The 25,955-nt window shown below is 46.2% G+C and overlaps 1 protein-coding gene across 1 annotated transcript; it reads right to left on the bottom strand.

Annotated features, from left to right (window-relative positions):
• Positions 1–17,116: 17,116 nt before the first annotated feature.
• HES2 (hes family bHLH transcription factor 2) lies at positions 17,117–23,374 on the bottom strand. Its single transcript, XM_028741936.2, has 4 exons — positions 23,213–23,374; positions 22,988–23,083; positions 20,826–20,919; positions 17,117–18,377 (listed from the first exon to the last, which is right to left on the bottom strand). Exons 1-4 carry the CDS (start codon positions 23,303–23,305, stop codon positions 18,112–18,114), a joined length of 549 nt encoding a protein of 182 aa, XP_028597769.2. The 5' UTR covers positions 23,306–23,374; the 3' UTR covers positions 17,117–18,111.
• Positions 23,375–25,955: the final 2,581 nt, after the last annotated feature.

The following is a 25,955-nucleotide window of genomic DNA, read 5'->3' as shown; positions in this document are numbered from 1 at the left end:
TAATATAAATAACAGCGGTGACAAGGGGCACCCCTGTCTGGTTCCTTTAGTTATAGGGATATTGTCTGTTAGATTACCATTTATTATTAACCTTGCTTTTTGTTGTTCATATATTGCCTCTATTCCTTTTCTGAATTTTGTTCCTAGACCCATAACCTACAATTGTTTATTCATGTAATACCACGAAACATTATCAAATGCCTTTTCTGCATCGAGTAATAATAGGGCAGCTTTTTTATCGTTTTTGGCTTCTAGATATTCTAAAATGTCCACAATATTTCTGGTATTAGCTGAGATTTGTCTTCCCAGGAGGAACCCGGACTGATTTGGATGTATAATTTCATTGATGGCTTCTTTAAGTCTATTTGCTGATATATTGGCAAAAAGTTTGTAATCGCAATTTAATAGCAATATTGGCCTGTAGTTAGATATTGACTCCGGGTCTCTTCCCTGTTTAGGTATTAATGTTATGTAGGCTTCCTTCCATGAGTCTGGAATCTTTCCTTTATTGAGAGTGTTGTTCAACCAGTGGAGCTGTTAGGATTTCCTCCATTTTTTTTTATAGAATTCTGCTGGGAAACCATCTGGGCCAGGTGTTTTCCCTAATTTAATTTTCTTGATTGTGTTCCTAATTTCTAATGTTGTTATTGAAGAGTCTAGCATTTGTATTTTTTCTTTATTTATCTCTGGGATTTTCTGTTGGTGTAGGTAAGTTGTCTACTTCTTCTTTTGTGTCTTTGTCTTTTTTATATAAATTTTCACAATATTTTTAAAAATTGTGTATTATTACTTTTGGATCATCTATTTTTATTCTGTTTATTTCCCAAATTAGTTATTCAATGGGTGCTGAGCTGAGTGGCTCGATTGTAGCAAGAGAAGGGGCGGTTGTCAGGGGAATAAAGAAGGTTTGGGAAAGGTAAAAATCATTGGAAACAGGTAGGAAGCTGGTTGGTGGCTGTAGATACTGAGGAAAGACGAGCATGAGATGATAGTCATCTGTCAATGGCTACAAACCATGATGGAGGCTATACTCTGCCTCCATGGTTGGAGGTTCTGAACGCCAGTTGCTGGAAACTACAGGAGCGAAGAGCTCTCTTGTGCTCAGCTGTGAGTTTCCCATTGGGGCATCTGGTTGGCCACTGTAAAAACAGGATTCTCGACTAGATGAGCCATTGCCCTGATCCAAAAGGTTCTTCTTGTGTTCTTCCATTTCCTTATTCTGCAAGGCTGGAGTTCAGTGGCAGGATGAGGTGGAGGTGAGACTACCTCTTCTCCGTGCAGGAAGTAAAAGCAGAAAGGAGAGGTAATTGTGATAAGAATTTTAAGGTCTTAGATATATAATAAATGTACCAACCAAGCACGTACATAGATCAACACAGGAAGATCGACCTGAAACCATTTTTTATTCCCAAACTGTCCCAAACTGACCAAATGTTTTCTCTGCAAGGTCAAAGGAAAATGGAAAAGCCTCCCCATTGTCTTTTCCTTCACAAATCCTGTCTTAAGGATATGTCTGTGTTTGCCTGTGACCTGACTCAGGAACTAAGTATTTATCTTTACTAAGTATTTATCTTTGACCAAACTGCGGGAGGCAGTGGAAGACAGGAGTGCCTGGTGTGCTCTGGTCCATGGGGTCATGAAGAGTCCGACAGGACTAAAGGACTAAACAACAACAACAACTAAGTATTTATCATTACAAAAGACTGGCCAGGCTCCCCAGGCAATCCAATCAAGTGACCATTAAACAGGTAACCTGGCAGACAGGTGTTAAAGCACTCAGATTTCTACTGTGTTGTTGTTTAGTCGTTTAGTCGTGTCTGACTCTTTGTGACCCCATGGACCAGAGCATGCCAGGCAATTCTGTCTTCCACTGTCTCCTGCAGTTTGGTCAGACTCATGTTTGTAGCTTCGACAACACTGTCCAAACATCTCATCCTCTGTCGTCCCCTTCTCCTTGTGCCCTCAATCTTTCCCAACATCAGGGTCTTTTCCAGGGAGTCTTCTCTTCTCATGAGGTGGCCAAAGTATTGGAGCCTCAGCTTCATGATCTGTCCTTCCAGTGAGCACTCAGGGCTAATTTCCTTAAGAATGGATGCGTTTGATCTTCTTGCAGTCCATGGAACTCTCAAGAGTCTCCTCCAGCACCATAATTCAAAAGCATCAATTCTTTGGTGATCAGCCTTCTTTATGGTCCAGCTCTCACTTCCATACAACACTACTGGGAAAACCATGGCTTTAACTATACGAACTTTTCTGTGATGTAGGTATGATGTATCTGGGGGTGGTGGTCTTGAGCTACACCCCTTCTGTGATGTATGTATGATGTTTCTGGGGGTGGTCTTGATCTACAGGGTGGGAATTTCAAAAGTCTATATAAGGGCTTGCACACCATTGTTCTGGGTTCCTCCTCCCTCCTGCGTGTGGTAAGTGAGGACCCTGTTGTAACAGATCGATAAAGATCAGGCTTACTAACTGCTTTGCTTCTCAATATTCTCTGGTTTTGCTATGGTTTTCCCAGTAGTGATGTATGGAAGTGAGAGCTGGACCATAAAGAAGGCTGATCGCCGAAGAATTGATGGTTTTGATTTATGGTGCTGGAGGAGACTCTTGAGAGTCCCATGGACTACAAGAAGATCAAACCTATCCATTCTTAAGGAAATCAGCCCTGAGTGCTCACTGGAACGACAGATTGTGAAGTCTAGGCTCCAGTACTTTGGCCACCTCATGAGAAGAGAAGACTCCCTGGAAAAGACCCTGATGTTGGGAAAGATGGAAGTCACAAGGAGAAGGGGACGACAGAGGATGAGATGGTTGGACAGTGTTCTCGAAGCTACCAGCATGAGTTTGACCAAACTGCAGGAGGCAGTGGAAGACAGGAGTGCCTGGCGTGCTCTGGTCCATGGAGTCATGAAGAGTTGGACACGACTAAACGACTAAACAACAACAACATTCTCCAGTTGGCCTCTGTTATTTTCTCCTACCAATAGGGAACCTACGTAAGGACTCTATATGGACTCTTGGATATCCCATAAGGGAAAAAGGGCAGATTTTTGTTTACAACAGAATGCAAAGTTCCTGGGCAGAGAGATGAAAAGTTGGGCTTGAAAATTTGCATAGAAACAAAGACTGGAAATCCTGCCTTCCTAACAATGAACTGATGTTAAATGTTTTAAGATGGTGCCAACCATCAACTAAAAAAAAGTTTGTGATATGGCTTCTGATAAAATCTTGTTTTGCTGTCCAGGTGAGATGAGGAAAAGAGATTAGCATATATTTGGGGCTCTGCTGGCAAGAGCCTTGAGGCTATTGAAACTTCTCCATTAGGTACTGTGTGGAAGGGGGACTGAGTGGCCAAAAAGAAACCCTGTCTTGCCTGGACATTCCTAATAGGAGCCTGATGCTCTTTTCCATTTGCAAATGATAAGGGAGGAATGACAGTGATTGACAAAAGGAATAAGACAATGAATTGACCTGCTGATATTGCACCTCAGTTGGCTTGGAGCATGCAAACCTGGCTTTCTGTAACGAAATCTCTCTTGAGACCCTGCCCCCAGGCCACAATCTGAGGTGCAGGCTATCGTAGCCCAAACTGGATATTTTTAGGGGTGCTTAAAAACACCCTGGCAGATGAGATTGAAGGACCATCAAGCCCAACGTCCTGTTCCATCAATGAGCAGAAGGCAACCACACTCTGCTGTCACCCTAGCAAGTGTGCCATGCAATGCTATCACCAGGATTTGTGGGGCTCTTGGGCAAGATATGCTTGGTGGGTGCCCTTTCCTCCTTGCTGCCAAGGTCACACACTTCCTCACCTTCCCTTTTCTGAGCTGGGTTCAGTACCTGTTGCTCCTCCCTCTTCACAGAGAACTGGTAGCACCAGCAGCAAGGAAGGAGAGAGGCAGCCGAGAAGTGGTAGGGAGACCATCTGAGGCAGCAGACTGGTCCTTGCCACAGAGCCACACAGACTGGAGGCCCTGCAAGTATTTCTCCTAGAAAATAGCACCCCCAGTGGTGTGGATGTACCATTTTAGGTCAGGTCAAAGTCTAATGTGGAGTACCTATTATTATTTGCATTTATATCCCACCCTTTTCTCCAAATGAGCTCAAAGTGGTGTACATGGTTCTCTCCCTCCTCCGTCTTTCTTCTTCTTCTTTGGCGATCACTTTAATCCCTACAACAACCCTGTGAGGTTGGTTAGGCTGAGAGATTGTGACTGGGCCATGGTTGACTCAATGGCCAAGTGGGAATTTGAACCCTGGTCTCCCAGTTATAGACGTGCATGAATAAGCACAAAACAATGGAACCAAGAGAGGGAGTGAAGGAAAGTCAGGGGATTTATGAAATCCCAGGGTATGGTGATGTTATGATTTGTATATACAGTTGAGCTAAGAATTATGGTTTGAATTTTTGTTTGTGATGTTTTTGTTATTAGAAAATTAAAAAATTGTATTCAAAAAAGGAACCCTGGTCTCCCAGATCCTAGTCCATCACTCTTAACCATTAGACCACACTGACTCTCCCCAGTACTTTTTACTGTTATGTATATTGGCAAGTATTTGCCTGATTGAAGTGTGCCTGGTTATGTCTTGGGTTCGACCCAATGGTACAGTGTCTAATAAAGGACATGTTTGTATGAATGAGAGTGAAATTTGGGATGCCCCAGAACTGATTCATTTATGCCTACCCTGGCAATTATGTACACATTGGCCCTGGGACTGCAAAGCTGAAGAGAACCGCACACTTTGCCTCTGCCATCAGCCAGTGACACCCAGGACCCCTGGGAGGTTGCACCCCTGCCTCCCAGAGAGAAAGGTAAGGCCAACCTGACCCCATCCATTAGCCAAAGAAGGAGCTCCCTGCCTGCCTGGGGGCACTTCCAAGTGGCCTGTTTATCAAACATTCATTCTGATTCATTCTCAGGGAGATTATATGTCTCTTGCATCAAAGCAAATGTTACCTGGTGCATTTCCTGGTCACTTTCCTTATCACAAAAAAATCTGATCTCTGCGGGAAGCGGGTTTGATACAAAATAATAATAATAATAATAATAATAATAATAATAATAATAATAATAATAATTTTATTTATATCCCGCCCTCCCCAGCTGAAGCCGGGCTCAGGGCGGCTAACAACAATAAAATAGTACAAAATTCTAAAATCATTCATTATAAAATTAACTCAATACCTTCTAATCAACATATGATATCAGAAGGGCCTGCTGGATCAGGCCAATGGTACACCTAGTCCAGCAACCCGTTCTCACAGTGGCCAACCAGGTGTCTGTGGGAAACCAGAGAGCAGGACCAGAGTGCAAGAGCCCAACTCATTTCTGTGGTTCCCAGAAGCATTGCTGCCTCTGATCGTGGAGGCAGAGCGTAGCCATTGTGCCTGGTAGGCATTGGTATCCATTCATGAATCACTCCATGCCTCTTTTAAAGTCAGCCAAGTTAGTGGCCATCACCGTGTCCTGTGGCAGTGAGTTCCATAGTTTAACTACGCACTGTGTGAAGGACTTTCTTGTATCTGTTCCAAATCTTCCAACATTCAGCTTCATTGGATATCCATGAGTTCTAAGTTTTATGAAAGAAGAGGAAAACCTTTTCTTTATTTGCTTTGTCCGTGTCATGCAAAGTTTTATAAACTTCTATCATGTCACCACTGGCTTGCCTTTTTTGTAAAGGAAAAAGTCCCAGACGCTATAACCTTTCTTGATAGGGGAGTTGGCAACCTGAATTGGCTGGGATGTGGTTGAATCCCACCTAGAAATAACAACCGCCTGGAAGTGCCCTGAAATAACCTGTATATAAGAACTTTTTTGCTGAGCATTTGTGCCTTGGTTTGCTTTTTGACTCCTCCCTCCTCCTCCCTTTTTGTGTGCATCTTGGGTCTTTGAGGTTGAAAGCTTCAGGGCAAGGATTGCCTTATTACTGATTTTTGTAAGCTACCCTGGAAACCTTTTCTAATTGAAGCATGGGGTTAAAATGCCCTAAATAATTTTCCCATGGGGCCGGCGGCGTATTTGAGAGTGGTGGCCTTGAAAACAAAGCAAACAAGGAACTGGAAATTGGGAGCCAAATTCTGCCTCATAGTTTATACATCTGGCTGAGGTTCGTCTGAGCAGGCAAATGGGGTCCAGAAACCAAGGCAGGATGCTGAGCACTCTGCAGAGGAGGTGCTTAATTGCACAGACAAAATATCTTGGGGGAAGAAGAAGGAGTTCTTAAAGGGAGCAACAGCAATCCATTGCCTAGGGAAGGAGTTTGAGTCAAGGAGACCTAGCCAAGAAAGCAGACCTAAGAGAATGGGGATCTTCTGAATGATTGCCAGTTGCTGGAAAACACAGGAGGGGAGATTGTTCTTGGGCTCAGATCCTGCTTGAAGGTTTCCCATTGCTACATCCAGGGTAGGATCCTGCACTAGGTGGGCCTGATGCAAGCAGACTCTCTTTGCATCTCGGCTTGAGAGCAAAAGCCACGCCCGACTTTCCTGCCACCACCGTCGTCTCTGTTCTCTCCCCAGGCCTGGGAAACTGTTGCTGCAAGGCAGCTCAAACCTGGCGCTCCTTGCAATTTTCCCACGTCTTGTCTTCGGAAGCGTGATTGCATAGCTCTTGAGTGCCGGGAGGGAGGGAGGCGGGGGGAGACAGATGCTGACATGTGCTCCAGCTTGTTGCGGTTTGAGCTCCTATAGAAAACTCCTCCGTCAAGCAGCTCCTTCCTGGTGATTCATAGCAACGCTTCCGGGCAGCAGCCAGAGCGAAACTAGGAGACTGCCTGCCTGTGCCTGCAGGCCTAGGAGGCTGTTCTCGGGCTCCAGGGGTCAGACCTGCTGCCTCCAGGTAGATCCACCTCCAGCTGATGCCAGCTATTATGGGCGGAGGTTTCCACGGGTTGGCACATCCTTCCTGCCCTCGGGCACATCAGGTGACAAGACCGAGGATGTGGGAAAAGGTCATGGCGGAGACAAAGGCGCAGTCAATTTACTCGTTCCCAGTTCCTTGTTTGCATGGCGCTTAGACACACAGCTCATTTGGAAAGCTCTGAAAAGTGGAGAGAGAAATTTTTTCCTCCCTCTCTCATTCAATGAAGACATGAACATAGTCAGGATATTTGTTAGGGGGTCAGGACTTTGGGGGTAGAACCAATGTGATTGGTCAGTTAATTATCTCTATTGTTTTACTTGATCTAGGGAGGGCAGGTACCCTCCCGCCCCCACCCCCCCGGCCATGCCCATGAATGAAGATGAATGTTGCAAGATGCAGGGCAGATAAAAGAAAGGACTTCTTCATGCACTGCATAGTTAAACTGTGGAACTCCCTCCCACTGGAGGCAGGGATGACCACCAACCTGGATGGCTTTAAAAGAGTATTAGACAAATTCATGGAGGAGGAGAAGGCTATCAATAGCTACTAGTCATGATGACTATGCTTTGCCTCCACAGTAAAGGTAAAGGGACCCCTGACCATTAGGTCCAGCCGTGACCAACTCTGAGGTTGCGGCGCTCATCTCGCTTTATTGGCCAAGGGAGCCGGCGTACAGATTCCGGGGTCATGTGGCCAGCATGACTAAGCCGCTTCTGGAGAACCAGAACAGCGCACGGAAACACAGTTTACCTTCCTGCCAGAGCGGTACCTGTTTATCTACTTGCACTTTGACGTGCTTTCGAACTGCTAGGTTGGCAGGAGCTGGGACCGAGCAACGGGAGCTCACCCTGTCACGGGGATTTGAACCGCCGACCTTCTGATCGGCAAGCCCTAGGCTCTGTGGTTTAACCCACAGCGCCACCCGTGTCCCTTTTTCTTTGCCTCTACAGTCATATGCAATAAATGTTTTTGAACACCAGTTACTGGGAATCGCAGGTTAGGAGAGTGCTCTTGCACTCAGGTCCTGCTTGTGGGCTTCCCTTGGGGGCATCTAGGATGTTGGACTAGATGGGACATTGAGCTGATCCAGCAGGTTCTTCTTTCGTTCTTAAAATAATTGATATGTCCCTAAACCTTGGAAGGAATGGAGGAGGGGACCGTCTCCTTTGAGATGCATATTGTACGCACACACACACACCCCGTAACAAAGCTGTTGTATTTGCTGAGTGCTCAGGCACATATGCGATGGCCCCATGTGACAAAAACAAATAAGGAACAGGGAGTGGGTGTGCCCCCACAATAACTATCAGAGGGAAAGCTGCCATGTCAGCAAAGTTAAAAATATTAAATAAATAAAAAGCAGAAAGGGCAGGAGATCTGGATCGTGGCCTTTGGCTGGCTTGTTGGCCGAGACCCTTCAGTGTGAACTGGTTCATGAGGAGCTGGGCCTTAAACCTACACAGGAGAAGGACCTGCACACACAAATAAAGGATTTAAAATGGTATGCAACAGAAAGAGGGGGCTTCGCCTTACCAGACATGAGATTGTACTATGAAGCAGCATGCCTGTGCTGGATAAAAGAATGGGTAAAGTTGGAGAATAAAGAGTTATTAGACCTGGAAGGGTTTAATAACAAATTTGGGTGGCATGCGTACCTATGGAGGGATAAAAAGAGAGTGCATAAGGGATTTTGTAGTCACATCTTTAAGGGTCCACTAATAGAGGTCTGGGACAGATATAAAAACATATTAGAGCCTAAAACCCCACACTGGTTATCTCCGTTGGAGATAATAAGCGTAAAGAAAGTCAATATGAGAGAAAAGTGGGGGAAGTATGGAGAAATGGTTATCAATGAAGGAGGGAAGTGGAAAGTAAAACCATACGATCAGGTTAAAATATTTACATATGATTGGTTGCACTACTTCCAGATAAATGAGATGTTTAAAAAAGAGGTGAAGGAAAGGGGCTATCAGGAAAAAGAATCGACATTCCAAAAAGAGATAATAAACAACGAATATAAAAACCTCTCAAAAATGTATAAAATACTGTTGGAGTGGAATTTGAAGGATGAGGAAGTGAAGTCAGTGATGGTACAATGGGCAAGGGATTTCGGTTATAATGTGCAATTGGAGGACTGGGAAAAGTTATGGAAAGTGAATATAAAATTTACGGCTTGTATGTTACTTAAGGAAAATGTGATGAAGATGCTATACAGGTGGTATTTGACACCTGTAAAACTGGCTAAGATGTATAAGGTAGACAACAAGTGCTGGAAATGTAAACAAAAGGAAGGGACTTTTTACCATCAATGGTGGGAGTGCAAGAAAGTTAAAAGCTTCTGGGACGAAATTTACAATGAAATGAAAAAGATGTTAAGTTATACCTTTGTAAAAAAGCCAGAAGCCTTTTTATTAGGTATTGTTGGAAAGGATATCAGGAGAAAGGATTGCAAACTCTTCCAGTATGCGGTAACGGCTGCCAGAATTGTGGTAGCCCAGAGGTGGAAGCAGGAAGAAATCCCAACGGTTGCAGAGTGGAGAGCAAAACTGTTAGAATATGCCGAGCTGGACAAATTAACAGGGAAAATAAGATACTCTAAGGATCAAAAATTTATTGAAGACTGGGGAAAATTTGTGGGCTATCTGGAGAACAAATGTTTTGTAAATACAACGCTAGTGGGATTTAAAGAGGCACTCTAAAGAACTAACAAGTATTGTTTAAGAGAAATAATGCACAAAGGGAGGAACGAATGGCAATATGAAAGGATGGAATGTGATTTAAAGATATAAATACGAATGAATGTCAATGACGCTGAAGGAAGTTCAAAATGTATGAGAAGTGTTGAAACATGGATATAATGTATAAACAATGAAATCAATAAAATTTTAAAATGCAAAAAAATAAAATAAAAATGGTATGCACTATGGTCATCTAAACCACATAGACCACTCTCAATGGAAGTGAGAGAGTGTTCTATGAAAATCTTTCAAAGATGGCACAACACAATTGCCTATATGACATCACAATCTTCTCAGAACTGTTGGAGGGGTTGTGGAAAAAGAGGCACCATTTTCCACCTATGGTGGAACTGCCCACAGTTGTTGTTTTTTCAAATTCTGGAATATGGTTTGTCAAGAATGACCAAAATACTCAAACATCGCATTCCTACTTCACCACAGCTTTGTTTACTAAATTTGTGGGACAACCAGCGGAAGGGTTTCAGTGCTCAGGAACTCTAGACCCGGATGCAGGTGGCTGCCAGGAGCTCGGTTGTGCGAAAACTTTACAGAACTTGCGACTTCTGCTTTGGTGTAAAAATATGTGGAGTTTAGCATCCGCTGAAAAAATACAGTGGTGCCTCGCAAGACGAAAAGAATCCGTTCCACGAGTCTCTTCGTCTTGCGGTTTTTTCGTCTTGCGAAGCAAGCCCATTAGCGGCTTAGCGGCTTAGCGCTATTAGCGGCTTAGCGGGCTTAGCGGATCAGCTGATAAGCGGCTTAGCGGATCAGCTGATAAGCGGCTTAGCGGATCAGCTGATAAGCGGCTTAGCGGATCAGCTGTTAAGCGGCTTAGCGGATCAGCTGATAAGCGGCTTAGCGGCTTGGGAAAAGGGGGGGGGGAACCCTGCAGGAACTCGCAAGACATTTTCGTCTTGCGAAGCAAGCCCATAGGAAATTAGTTTTGCGAAGCACCTCCAAAACGGAAAACCCTTTCGTCTAGCGGGTTTTCCATCTTGCAAGGCATTCGTCTTGCGGGGCACCACTGTAACTCCTAAAGTGCTTGTTGCCAAAGGCTTGGAGGACCCTTGAGAAATTCTGCGCTGCTTGACGGGATTTTATCTTATACACAACAAACACACACACAGTACTCCCTCTCCACATTGCTGGGTGACCTTGGGCTAGTCACACTTCTCTGAAGTCTCTCAGCCCCACTCACCTCACAGAGTGTTTGTTGTGGGGGAGGAAGGGAAAGGAGAATGTTAGCCACTTTGAGACTCCTTAAAGGGAGTGAAAGGCGGGATATCAAATCCAAACTCTTCTTCTTCTTCTTCTTCTTAGATACTTTCCCAACCAAATATCAGGTCTCTTCTGGATTGACTAAAGTGTGCTGCTTTCCCTGGCACACCTTGGCCCAAGCAGCCCAGAGTGCAGTAGCTGCCCGAGGCTGCAAGGCAGACAGGCATGCACAGCTAGCCACGTGGGTCGAGCAGGGGCAAGGCGGGCTGCTGCTTTCCCACGGTGCTCAAATCAGTCCAGGGCTTGCCAGTCGGATGCCGATCCCTTGGGGGCCTGGAGGCCTCACCTGGTTCCTTGGAACTGCCGAGCGAAACTGCTGAGTCACGCGCTCCCTGTGAGCCCTGTGGGTGGCTGGCTGAGCGGCCTGTCTCCCCAGAACATGCCCGGGCAGCTCTGCCTGAGCGCCGCAGACACCTCCAGCAAATCTCTCCCATCAAGGAAAGCACTCAGGGAGGGAGCTGCATGCATCCTCAGGGATGGCCTTCCTCAAGCAGGTGCCCGCCAGTTGTTGCTGTGTAACCCAGGTCCCAACACCCTGGACTATTGGCCGTGCCAGCTGCAGGGTCTGATGGGAGTTTATTTGATTTAGTCATTCATTACATTTATATGAGAGGTGGCCATCCAACCCATGCTTAAAAACCTTTCCTTCCTTGGAGGTTTCTGAGCAGAGGTTGGGTGGCCATCTGCCAGGGAGCCTTCAGCTCTGATTCTTGTATTGCAGGGAGTTAGCCTAGATGACCCTTGAGGTCCCTTCCAACTCTACAGTTCTGTGGTTCTATATCCCACCTTTCCTTCAATGAGCTCAAAGTAGTGTAGCTCTCCTCCTCCCCGTTCATTCTCCCAACTATCCTATGAAGTAGGTTAGGCTGAGAGGGCATCAGATCAGTGTTATAAGAATTTTAAGGTCATACACACACACACACACACACACACACACGATAAATGTTCCTAACTGCGTATATAAACCACATGCCTGAAACCCCACAGAAAAAGTCCTGAAACCATTTCGTCCCTCCCAAATTGACCCCAAATATTTCTCTACAAGATCGAAGGAAAATGCAAGCAGGACCTCAGCACAAGAGCATTTCCCCCTCCTGTGGTTTCCGACAACCAGCATTCAGAAGCATTACTGCCACTATCTGGGGAGGTAGAAAATAGTCATCAGGATTAGTAGTCAATGATAGCTCTCTCCTCCATGAATTTGTCTAATCCTCATTAAAAGCCACCCAAGTTGGTGGCCATTACTGCCTCTTGTGGGAGGGAGTTCCGTGGTTTAACAGGGAGTTCCATGGTTTAAATATGCGCTGCAGGAAGAAGGATTTTATTTCTCTGAGTGTTTGAGCATTCAGTTTCACTGGATGTCCATGAGTTCTCGTGTTCCTTTTCTCTCTGTGGTTGGAAAATAGTTTTGCAATAGCCCCAGGCTTTCAGGAAAGGGTAGAAGTGAAGAGACATGAGCAACTGGTAATTAAGCAATTGAACCAAGTGCACCCTGCTCCACTTCATGAGCTAAGCACTGGGGCACCCCAGCAGGAGGATAAGATCTGCACTGGTGTTTCAACTTTACTTTTCACCTTTGGGCGTTGGTCGGTCCTGCTCAACTTGACTTTTACAGCACAGTTCTAGACATATTCCCTGAGAAGTCAACCCCATGGAGTTCAGTGGGGCTTACTCTCAAGGAGGTGGTTTCAATCCCACTGAACTCCACTGGACATGCTTCTCAGTAGGTATGCATAAGATTGCATTGTTAATGTTCTGTAATCTTACCCATGAAAAGAATTTGGATGGGGCCCCATTTGTGACTTATCATTAACCTGAATTTGCAGAATCTGGTGCAGGAGTAAAGAATTTGTGGTTGATGAAGAAGAAGAAGAAGAGTTTGGCTTTGATATCCCGCCTTTCACTCCCCTTCAGGAGTCTCAAAGCGGCTAACAATCTCCTTTCCCTTCCTCCCCCACAACAAACACTCTGTGAGGTGAGTGGGGCTGAGAGACTTCAAAGAAGTGTGACTGGACCAAGGTCACCCAGCAGCTGCATGTGGAGGAGCGGAGACGCGAACCCGGTTCCCCAGATTACGAGACTACCGCTCTTAACCACTACACCACACTGGCTCTCAGTGATGGAGATGAATTAAGGATTAAATCTGTAAATTAAAATTTAAAGCTCCTATCCTGTGTGTGTGGGAGAAATATAAGAGTAACCAGGCTGTGAAGCCCCTTTAGCAGTGTAAAAATACCCATGTGCTTTTGCAGCTTGCTGGAAGCGAGGAGTCAGGCAATTTCACTGTTTATCCCTGTTTATTTGTGGTCTGCTGACCTCTTTGTCCCCGTTGCTAAGAATGAGCTGCACATTTTAGTAAGATAAACAAAAGGTTTACTTACATTTCAATGCAGGCAGCAAATACATCAAAGTAGTGTGAAGGTAAAAGATACTTCTTAGTTACAAAATATAAAACTGGTTTCCAACATGGAGTCTGGGCCCTAAGCAGAACTCAGGCATGTACATCTGCTCACGTCACTGGCTTGAAAGAAGAGAGGGAGTTCAGGAAGTAAGTACATAAGATTATCTCCTTTGTTAGTAATTCCCACCAAAGCATTAAAGAGGTGACCTCATACAGTCCCTTCTACAGTGATTCAGAAACTCCATGAGTGTCAGCCCCTCATATGCCTGTCTGGCAATCTTACGTTTTGACTGGAAATCCCAAAGTGGTCCTGTAGAGGATGTCAGTCTTCAGCATCCATCAGCCCCAATCAGCAAGCTGAGTGGTTAGCAATAATGGTAGTTGGAACCTAACAAGATTTGGTGGGCTATAGGTTTCTCACCTTTGCTATACCAGATTTGAGAGAGAGAGAGAGAGAGAGAGAGAGAGAGAGAGAGAGAGAGAGAGAGAGAGTTGGTTATAAAAATACACACACACACACACACACACACACACACACACACAGACAGGATAACTGTCAACATAAGAATGGAAAGAGAATATTATTATGTAGAATACTATCAGGTTTAAAGTTGTATATGGAATTCTTTAACTAATATGCATTTTCTTTGTAGGTATCAGCCCAAAATACTTAGCCACAGCTGACCAAGGATGGCTGGAAGAAGCTTCTTTGGTGACATCTGTAATGAAGGTATACCATGTATTCTGAAATTTGTCTGACTCAGTTCCTTCCCTACATGCCGTTGGTCTCTGTGTTAATTTCTCCATTTCTTAACAATCAAGTTTCTAGCCCTCATGCAGTGGAGATACATTTGAATGGTGTTCCTGAGCCTGGCACCCTCCAGACATTTTGGAGTACGACTCTCATCAGCCCCAGCCATCACAGCAGTGCAAACTGGGGCTGGTAGTAATTATACTGTACCCGGGGGTGGCAGAGCTGCCTGGCACTACACACCACAGTTTCCAGCAAATGTTGAAGACACAACTCTTCACCATTGCCTTTGACACTTGAGATGTATATTTTTAGGACCCACCTGATTTCTGTGGTTGCAGGTTGTTTGAAACTGTTTTTAATATTGTGTCTTGATGCTGTAACCCACCTGAGCACCTTAGGAGGAAGGGCAGGTAAATTAATAATACTAACAGTAGCCGATAGATCTGTCCATCATGAATTGGTCCTGCCTTGCAGTGTCATTGTTCTTGGGTTTCACAGCTTGGAAATTGACTGGCATTTCTCTGCCTCTGCTGGAGTTTTGGTGGTGGTTGTTTCTGGCCAATCACCAGGGCACAGCCGTCTTGGTGAGAGGGAGTATCTAGCAGGAGCTCCCAGGAGACTTGTCAGTCATCAGGCAGCTGCTTCCGCGTCTCATGCCTGCTGATCCAGCACTTTCAAGGTGCCAGCAGGATAAGGAATTTGTGCACTCTTGAGATGGAATCTACCAAGATGTCTCAGGGTCTGTGTGCAGCAGGTCTCCAGGGTTTCGAGATATTCCCAGCCCTACCTGGAGATTCTGCTGAGGATTGAGCCTGAGGCCTTCTACATGCAGAGCTTTTCCTAGAACTGTAGCGCTGGAAGAGACCCAAAAGGCTCATCTAGTCCAGCTCCCTGTCCTTGCACTGCCGCACACAGCCACAGCCCATTATTTCAGTTCATTTCTTCCTCTAAAACGACGACAGCTTTCCTCCAGTCCTTTGGCCTGCCACTTTTTCATCAAGTTGCTATTTAAATGCTTCTGAATACCAGTTACCAGGGAACTGCAGGTGAGCAGGATGCTCTTGTGCTTGAGTCCTGCTTGCTGGTTTCCCAGCAGGACACCTGGATGGCCACAAGGATAAAAGGATACTGGAGTAGATGGACCATTGGCCTGATATAGCAGCCTGTTATTATGTTCCAAGAATCTGTGTTGTTTTAATGTCTCTAATGAAATGGCACAGAGCTGTAACCACTTCTCCCAGGAGGTGGTGGACTGTAATAAGGGTGAAGGGACACTCTCAGTGAGGAAGCCATTGCAGGTCTCTTGCTTGGGAAATTGGGTGCTAGGGAATGAGCCCCTTGCAAGTCTCCTCTGTCATACCCTCACATACTGTAGATATGTGGCTGGCAACACACTTCACAGCACTGCAGGCTTTCAGGTTGGGAACAAGACCGGGCAAAGCCCCAGGAGCAGAGGAACCCGAGCAATAACTGGCGCCATGGCTGGGACATGTTTGGGCAACCAGAGCAAAGTTCTGGGTTGAGGGAGGTGGCTGCCAAGCTCAGAAATTGACATGGATCACAAAGCAGGGAGGGCACGTTCTTTCTAATCCCCTCTACTACTAGTTCTTCGCTATCTTGGAGTGTATCTAATGTACTAGGAGGGACTGGTCTTTCTGGGGGAAACCTACAGGGGGAGGTGGTATAGCAAGGTGTTTAAGCAACCTGCCCAACCAGTGGTTTGAAAGTTCATCCCTGTTCAACGTTTATCCCTGTTGTAGATAGAGCCAGTGTGGTGTAGTGGTTAGAGCAGTGGTTCTCACAGGGTGTGGTGTGCCACACTGGTGTGTCAGGAGAGAATGGCGAGTGTGGCAGGAAGATTCAAGGACAATCAAAGAAACACCTAACCATGTCAGTGTAGCGTAGCATAGTTTTTTATTTGCAAAATAGGGCTAGATGTACTCTCAAAACAAGAGGCAGAACAATGGCTATTATTCTCCAGTTCTCCGCGATATATTGTTGTGAATAGGGATTTTCAACTCTGACAAATATGGAAGATCAGAAAAGGGAAAGGCTTCTTTACGTTGATGAGATGAGTTTGTCTCAAATTAGACCCAATATAAATGAGATTGCCTGGCAAAAACAAGTTCACACCTCATTGAGTTGGTATACATACATTATTACCTAAAGTACATACTGTATATAAGAGGTTTGTTTATAATTATATTTTGGGAATGATTAATGTTTTTATGTAGCTGCATTGTTTTATACTTTCTGGATGTCCCACGATCATATTATAAAGTAGTTGTTTTCTGTGTTAGAAATCGAGCACTGCTAGGAGTTGCCCCCCACAATATATTTCTCATCAATAAAATTTTTTGGTGTGGCTCGAGCAAATTTTTATTCTGAAAGTGTGTCCCAGGGGGAAAAGTTTGAGATCCACTAGGTTAGAGGGTCACGAAGAGTCGGACACGACTAAACGACTAAACAACAACAACAACAGGTTAGAGTGTTGGACTAGGACCTGGGTTCAAATCCCCACTCAGCCAGGAAGTTCACTGGGTGATCCTGGGCTAACCTACCTCCCAGGGTTGTTGTTAGGGGGGAAACCATGAATGGCATCTAGAGCTCTTTGGAGAAAAAAGTGGGATATAAATGCAATCCATGAATGTATCCCATAATGATAAATCTATGTTTGACAAACTGATATGAGGAAAGCTTGCAGCTTTGGGGAGTTTTTAGTCTAGAGAGAAGATGACATGAAAGACATTTATCAAATTACGTGCAGCATGGAGAAAGTGGATTGGGAAAATTCATGGATGGTATCAATGGCTACTTGCCAACAATGGCTATGCTCTGCCTCCAGGGTCAGAGGCAGCAATGCTTCTGAATACCAGTTGCTGGAAACAGTAGGAGGGGGGAGAGAGAGCTCTGGTGCTCAGGTCTTGCTTGCTAGTTTCTCCACAGGCACCTTGTTGGCCACTTTGAAAACAGGATGCTGGACTATATGGGCCACCGGCCTGATCCAGCAGGCTCTTCTTACATTCTCATGATAGAACAATACATGCATTTAACAAACAAACAAACCAAACATGATTTTTTTCCTTTATTTTAAATTGTGTATCAAATCCATTATTATATACAGGTTTAAAGTGCTGTCCGGTCCTTGGCTCAAGCCATGCCGGATTTGTGCAAGTCACAGACCAGGGGAAAGAAAAAGACAATTTAACAACCCGCGGGGTTTACTGGCCTTCCATCCCCCCCCCCCTATTGTGGCTATGGGAGGGAGAAAGGAGATGTCTGGAAAGAGAGAGAGAGAGAGAGAGAGAGCAGGAAGTCTCCCCAGACCCTCGATGCTCCTCAGAAAGAGTTAACAGTTTTCTCCAGGCAACTGATACCTGACTCTGAATGAAAAGGAAGACACATTACTCTGTTGCATGCACACATGTTCAGAGTAAGAAATCACCTGCCCTCAGAGGAGTCCCTCTCACATGTCTCTGCATGAGTCCATGTCATGGGTGCTCCTCCCGATTGGAAGGAGGTGGTCCTATATAGTCTAAAGGAACATATGACAAGTGTTCCAACTGCTGTGATCCAACCACAGTTGGACCTAGCTCAGGATCATCTATAATGACTGGCAGCAGCTCTCTCCAGGGTTTCTGGAGGGGGAGCATTCCCAACCTTCCCTGGAGATTGAATCTAGAACCTTCTGCATGCAGAGCAGATGCTCTATCACTGAGTGATCCTTCCCTAAACAGAACACAGGGAACTGCCATGCAGAGGCACAGCAGGCAGCTTCATCTGAGGGAAGGTCATTCAACTGGGTCAGGAGCGACTTGGGACGATCCAATCACACCCAAATTACCAGGTAAATGTTATTTATGCCCAGCTGAGGCTGGCCGGAAGGCTGGAGCAGCACATCCTTCTGAGACACAGCAAGCAGCCTTTTCTGCAGGCGGATGTCTCTCCTTGGCACATCGGCAATCCTTTCACAGCACAGGGCTCTGCTCCAGCCACTCCCCGTCCGAAAACGGCTGCCGTACAGAGAAAACAGGAGCATGCAGGGCTCTCAGCTTTAAGTCGAGAAGTTCTGTGGCTCTACCAAGGTCTCCAGAGTGCTGTTTGTGGTGAAGGGGCTTCCTGGGCCCTTCTAGGTGGGCCCGGAGGCCTCTCCAAGCCTGGCTCTTTGGACAAGTCTGCTGGGGTGGAACAGTCCCGAAGCCAGCCCTGCTGCGCAAAGGCCTGCTGGAGATGCCCAAGGAGGGTGCTGCAGGCCTCACGGTTCAGGAAGTTGTATTTAGGAAGGAGGGTGGCAAGGCGGGACAGGCAGGTGTGGTAGCCGTCACAGAAACTGTCTGCGGAGCCTGTGGGGGGGAAAGAGAGAAATCTGTCATGCCATCTGTCAGGGATTCCTTAGTTGCGATTCCTGCCTTGCAAGGGGTTGGACTATAAATGGCCCTCAGGGTCCCTTTCAACTCTACAATTCTGTGTCTGTGAGCTGGGTACCAGTGCCAGCCACAGAACGTAATACAACAAGCATTATTCTTTGTTGAACTTACAGCACCCACTCAGAGCTCAGCAACAGGGGGTTGGACTGGATGTCCCTCAGGGGAGCCTTTCAACTCTACATTTCTTTGATTCTATGATTTTATGAACAGAGAATACCCTGCCTTCCATGCTTCCTTCCATACTACACTTCCCAGGATTATTTTGGGAGGGAACTGTGATGATTTAACTGGTATAACCGTGTTATTGCTTTGCTCAGAAAATTTCTCCCTGTAATTTGTTTGGGTGTAAATAGGGAAATTTGACAGTACTGAGGACACTTTGCCAAATGAAGCGTGGACCTCATCTATCCCATCATGCAACACCATCATTTATCCCATGGGCTCATTCCCCCCCTCTTATTTCCCCCACCGTCAGTTTTAGACTAAGTTCATTGGGAGCAGAGACTCCAGGATCTTTGAATTCCACCCACAAAACCCTATGTGCTGTATTCTCAATATAGAGTTAAGGTCTCAGCCAGGTAGGAATTCTTCTCAAAGATTTTGCCCATGTCTCCTAAATTCTGTCTAGGGGAGAGAGCAGAGACCAAATGGTCTGACTTCCCTATAAAGTAGCCTCATGAGGTCTGATGAGCAGGTTGTAACTGAGTCAGATCCTGGGTCAATCTAGGTCAGTGCTGTCAGTGCTGATTGACAAGAGGCTCTCTGTGGCAGAGATCCTTCCTGCTGATGACAGCAACCCCTCTTCAGCTGAGTTCTCTCCTGTGCTCCTGGGGCACATTTGCATCATACATCTAAAGAACTATCATACCGCTTTAAATATACTCGGAGTCGAGAGTGGATTTCATGCTCTTTATTCAGCTCATAGTGGTGAGGAGGAATGAAAGTTCCCCCAAAATATCTGCTTTATATATATTATTTACACAATGGGCTGCATGTGATTGGCTAATTCCGGGATTCTCCTGTAGGCTAATCAGGTTGTGGATTCACTTCCACCTGGAGCTGGATTGGGTGCTCCTGCGGATTAATCATACTGCTGCATTGTTCTAGGACCAATCAAACTGCTGCATTCTGAATCCTATTGTTCTAGGACCAATCAGACTGCTGCATTTTGGATCCTATTGTTCTAGGACCAGTCAGACTGCTGCATTCTGAATCCTATTGTTCTAGGACCAATCAGACTGCTGCATTCTGAATCCTATTGTTCTAGGACCAATCAGACTGCTGCATTCTGAATCCTATTGTTCTAGGACCAATCAGACTGCTGCATTCTGAATCCTATTGTTCTAGGACCAATCAGACTGCTGCATTCTGAATCCTATTGTTCTAGGACCAATCAGACTGCTGCATTCTGCATCCTATTCAACCTAGTACATAACACCGCTTTAAACAGGCATAAGTAAAGGTAAAGGTACCCCTGCCTGTACGGGCCAGTCTTGACAGACTCTAGGGTTGTGCGCTCATCTCACTTAAGAGGCCGGGAGCCAGCGCTGTCCGAAGACACTTCCGGGTCACGTGGCCAGCGTGACGAAGCTGCTCTGGTGAGCCAGCACCAGCGCAGCACACGGAAACGCCGTTTATCTTCCCGCTATAAAGCGGTACCTATTTATCTTCTTGCACTTAGGGGTGCTTTCGAACTGCTAGGTGGGCAGGAGCTGGGACCGGAAGACGGGAGCTCACCCTGCCACGGGGATTTGAACCGCCGACCATACGATTGGCAAGTCCTAGGCACTGACGTTTTACCCACAGCGCCACCCGCGTCCCCTTAAACAGGCATGGCTTCCCCCAAAGAATTCTGGGAGCTGTAGTTTGTTCAGGGAGCTAAGAGTTGCTATTCCTCCTCGCATAGCCGCCACTCTCTGAGTGGTCTAACATTTAATCCCTCTTCAAAGGGAACTCTGGGTATTGTTACTCTCAGTGCCTTTAAGAAACTGCAGCTCTCAGGAGTCTTTAGGGGAAGCCACGACTGTTCAAATTGGCATCACAGTGTTTTAATTGTATGGTGTGGAAGATCCACTCAGCCCCTCTTCTCTGCCAATCACCCTTTACTGGTTCAGACAAGCTCAGTCCTTGCTCAAGTGTTTACACACAGGGGTGTTGTGAGGGACTGGCCCAGGCATGCTAAGCACCAGTTTCTTGCACTGGGCCCCTAGATCTCTTGCCTCTTTTAACCCTTAAAAAAACCCCAAAACAAAACTGGGATCTATTCCCACATTCATCGGTCAGCTCCCCTGTGTTGGATAATTCAGTTGTAAGAAATCAAGTGATGCCATTTCGCGCATCATGTGTGAATGTCACATCACTCACCAGAGACGGAAGCGCAAGGGGTTGGAAGCTCCTTGAGGAACTGGACAGTCATCTCTAAGATGTCGGCCTTCTCCAGCTTGGAATAGCGAGAGCTCTGGAAAGGAAAGGGGGAGAGAGGGTTGTTTTAGGATTCTCAAAAGCAAGAAAAGGCATAGAGGATGTTGCAAAGGGACCCAGAGATACCAAGTAGTGAAGAGATGAGAAAAGGAAGAGGATTTTGGGTGTGAATAGGAAAGAGTGGGCACCCATCTAATGGAGGCTAATGGCAGGGAGACATTAGGTGGAATGGAGCCACAGAGAGAATGAAAAGATTGCCGGTTCAGACAGAAGAACTTTTCTGTGCAAACCTTCAATACCAGAATGTGAACCTGTGCTCCACCCCTAAGTATGCTCGATGTCAAACTCTTTTCATCCCTGACTACTGGCTGAGCTGGCTAGAGCTGATGGGAGTCCAATAACATCTGGGGGGGTGTAGGTTTCCAGCCCCCCAACTAAACACAAGGATAGCCACATGATAGGGCAAATCCATGGAAAAAAGACTCAGGGAAATAAATGTGGTCTCCACTTATTGAGGGAATATGCCTTGAATCCAGGTGAGAGCTCTGGCTAGCCCACCAGTGTGGAATATGGAGTGCCCTAGATGTTGATCTCAGGATGGGCAATGGCTAGAACATGATAAGAGCTTGCTGGATCAGGCCTGAGCCCCCTCTAGTCCAGCATCCTATTCTCACACAGGCCAACCTGATGCCTCTAGGAAACCCATAGCAGGATTTGAGCTCTTTTCCCTCCTGCAGTTTCCACTACCAGCAACTGGTACAGTAGTACCTCGGGTTAAGCACTTAATTCGTTCCGGAGGTCCGTTCTTAACCTGAAACTGTTCTTAACCTGAAGCACCACTTTAGCTAATGGGGCCTCCTGCTGCCGCCGTGCCACCGAAGCACGATTTCTGTTCTCATCCTGAAGGAAAGTTCTTAACCCAAGGTACTATTTCCAGGTTAGTGGAGTATGTAACCTGAAGCGTATGTAACCTGAAGCGTATGTAACCCGAAGTACCACTGTATTCAGAAGCATTACTGACTCCCAACAGTGAAACTGGCATTTCAGGCTAGTAGCTATGGATAGCATTCCTCCTCCTCCATGAATCTGTCTAATCCTCTGTTAAAGTCTGCGGCCCTCATTGCCTCTAGTGGGACTGAGTTCCATAGTTTATGTGCTGTGTGGAAGAAGGACTTGATTTCATCTGTCCTGAATCTTCCAGCATTCAGCTTCATTGAATGTCCAGGAGTTTGAGAGTTACAAGAGAGGAAGAACAATATTATCTCTACCCACTTACTCTATGCCATGCATAATTTTATATCTATGTAATACAATTTCTACCTTGCTTATTGTAAAAACAAACCAAAACCCCTCGAAACAGTTTACAAAAAGTTAAAACAAAATCAAGAGAAATTTACAACTGTGCTTTAAAACATACAGAAGTCTAAACACTAAAACAGATTGAAAACAAAGCTATAAACTTCTATTCTGTTGCCTCTCACTCGCCTGTTCCCTAAACTATTAAGTCCCCAAACCTGCAATCTTCCCACATAAGGGCATTGCTCCATCCCGCTGATCATTTTGGTTGCCCATTCCCAAACCTTCTCCAACTCCACAATATCTTTTTTCTGAGGAGGGGTGATCTGAATGGGGCACAGCATTGCAGAAAAGCAGTTGCACCACTGATTTCCTTGAGGATATTGGCAGTTTTATTTTCAGCTCCCTCCCTTAGGATCCCTGGCATGCCCACTGGGTCATGAAGGATGGCAGCCTAAGTCCTACAGCATCTAGGCAAGGTTTCCCAAAATTGGGTCTGCAGCTGTTTTTGGACTACAGTTCTCATCATCCTTGACCTGCTAGCTAGGGTTGATGGGAGTTGTAGTCCAAAAAAAGCAGCAGACTTTCGGGAAACCCTATTCTAGAGGGCACCCCTTGGCAACTTCTGCCCTCTTTGGCCCGATCCTGCAAAGCTCTTATTATAGAAGCTTTCTAGTACTGGCAGGGGGTGCCAACGGGGATGCGACTGGAAGGGCGGGCTACAAAAAGCGCTCTGCAGAGGCTCAGAGGCGCTGTGTGTGTGTGTTCTTCCTGTGCTGCAGGGAGAGCCAGGACTGAGCGCCACTTACGTCTTTCCCGATGAGAGGCAGGATGAGGGTCTTGAGCTGGTTGAGGCTGTCGTTGATGCGCGCCCGGCGGCGCTTCTCCATCAGCGGCTTGAGGCTCTGCGGGAGGAGAAGCCAGTCAGTCCGACGGGACGGGAGCAAAAGGAGAAGGAAGAGGAGGAGGAGGAGAAGGGGATCCCTCCCCGGGGAAGGAGGCTGGGGAGCGGGGACTGCCTTTGCGGCCCTCACCTTTCTCAGCTGGGTGGCCTCCCCAGTTTTCTTCGGGGAGCCCATCTTGGGGCCGTAAGTCCTCGACGGCGCGTCGGAGCTGAGCGGCGGCATGGAGCGAGGTGGCTGTCGGAGCGGACGCCCAGAGACAGAGAGAGCGTGCTCAGCGAGCGAGTGCGGAGCGAGGAGGAGGCGGATTCAGCACTCCCCGCCCGCCAGAGCCGCTTTTATTGCAGCCGGCCTGCCCCTTCGCGTCCCCGCCCCGTCGCTCCGCCCTGGGCCACGGCGTCGCCGGGGGACGCCCCAGCCCCGCGCTGAGTCCCAGCCCATCTGCTCCGGGGAAGCCGCTTAATCTGCCGCTCCCTTTTGCACTCAAAATCCCGCCTGATGCCTCCCGGCCCTTTGGGAGACTTACTCGGGGAAGCACCTCTGCAGCTGAGCAACTGTGCTCAGTCCAGACCTCTCACAGGGCACCTTGGAAAGTTTTATCGTGGCCAGTCAGGGGCATTTCTTACTGCCACCCCCTCGATGATATTATTATTATTATTATTATTATTATTATTATTATTATTATTATTATTATTATTAACAACTATCAAAGTGTTTGCATTTGCTTTGCATCGCCAACACCTCCAGGTACAGCTGAGAGCGATTCAGACCTGAATTCCTGGAAAGCCACTGCCAGGCAGTGTAGATATTGATATTATTAGCTATGGATCTAATAATAATAATAATAATAATAATAATAATAATAATAATGATGATGATAATCACAATAACACTAACAACAACTATTATTATTTTCTGGAGCCCCCACCCCACCCACGCACTAGGCCTTAGCAATGACTCCCTGAAAAGAAAAACTCTGTTGCAAGTACTGATTCTTATTGTGCAACATTGTTGATGTTGTTGTTTAGTCGTTTAGTCATGTCCGACTCATTGTGACCCCATGGACCAGAGCACGCCAGGCACTCCTGTCTTCCACTGCCTCCCGCAGTTTGGTCAAACTCATGCTGGTAGCTTCGAGAACACTGTCCAACCATCTCGTCCTCTGTCGTCCCCTTCTCCTTGTGCCCTCCATCTTTCCCAGCATCAGGGTCTTTTCCAGGGAGTCTTCTCTTCTCATGAGGTGGCCAAAGTATTGGAGCCTCAGCTTCAGGATCTGTCCTTCCAGCGAGCACTCAGGGCTGATTTCCTTAAGAATGGATACGTTTGATCTTCTTGCAGTCCATGGGACTCTCAAGAGTCTCCTCCAGCACCATAATTCAAAAGCATCAATTCAAACTCCATGGACAAAGACAACAGGCACAACATATAGAACCACAAAATTTGTTAAACAGCCTGTGGAGGAGCATCTGAAGATCACATAGGTTAAAATAATGTTTTGCTCTGTTTTTACAGAGTTTCTTTGTTATTATTAACAAAGAAAACTATTATGTATGTGCTTCTACTGCTGCTTACCTTTGCTGAGTGATGTGTGTTTTAGTATGAGTGTGTACTCAGTCTGCTTGACCAAAGAACAATAAGCTAAGAATCATAGAATCATACCATTCACCTAATTAATAATCAGCCCTTCACCCTAAAGTCCCAGGGCAGATTACAACAATTACAACACTGGCCTAGATAGAACAGTGGCCTAATACAGTACCTGCAAAGGAAACCTTTTGTTTTTAATACTTCTCTTTTGTGTGAATGCATTTCTGTGCCAAAGAGCTGTTTTAATTAAAAAAATAAATGTATTTATGGCCTGGTCAGGACAGTCTTCCTGTTATATACAGTGGATGCTTGGGTTGCGAATGTGATCCATGCGGGATGCACATTCACAACCCTCAATGTTCGCAACCCGCAGCAGCATGTCTGCGCACATGCGGGTTGCGATTCAGCGCTTCTGAGCATGCGCAAAGCGTGATTTAGCGCTTCTGCACATGTGTGACCGCCGAAACCCGGAAGTAACCCATTCCAGTACTTACGGGTTTCTGCGGGTCCGTATCCTGAAAAAATGCAACCTGAAGCATCTGTAACCCGAGGTATGACTGTACTCTGGGATTGATGAGGCATGTGACCCTCACCTGAGCCTTCTCTAGCTTGGGACTCACATGAGCCCCACCTGTGACTCAGTATAAGAAAACTTCCTAATTAAATCAGATCTTCAGCCACAATGGCTGTGCTTTGCCTCCGTAGTGATGTTTCTGAATACCAGCAGGCTTTACTTATGCCCTTATAATAAGCGTTGCCACTTGACTGCATCCGGAGGCCCACCATTTCTTAATTATTTGTTTGTTTTCCCCTCCACCTTTCACCAGATATAATTTGGTTTTGTGCTTTTCTTGGTCGCTGCAATGTATATTCCATTATTTTATTTTATTAAAAAGGAATTACCTTTCAACAAAAGCTAGCCACAACTGCAGCCCACTGAAAGCAACAGGAGTTACGTTAGTCACAAAGAACCTGTTTCACTGGTGTCATTGGGAAGTGTGCCCGATCCTGTGCATCTTTACTTGATAGTAAGCCTCACTGAGTACAATGGGCCCTACTCTCAGGCAAGTGTACATAGGGTTGTGGTTGTGCAATCTCAAAAGTAACCCCACCAGAGTTATGTTAGTCACAGCGAACTTGCTCCATTGGTGCCGCTTGAAAGTGTAGCTTAATCCTGTTCATCTTTACTCAGAAGTCAGGCTGAGTACAATAGGTCCTCTTCTCGAGGACATGGGACCACTACCCCCCGCCCTGTGAGGATATGGCTTTATGTGGTTATGGCCAGCAG

The sequence above is a fragment of the Podarcis muralis genome, chromosome 7, assembly GCF_964188315.1.
Source record: "Podarcis muralis chromosome 7, rPodMur119.hap1.1, whole genome shotgun sequence".
NCBI lineage: Eukaryota > Metazoa > Chordata > Lepidosauria > Squamata > Lacertidae > Podarcis > Podarcis muralis.
The sequence above is the reverse complement of the archived record's forward strand: the minus strand, read 5'-3'. Positions and strand labels throughout refer to the sequence as shown.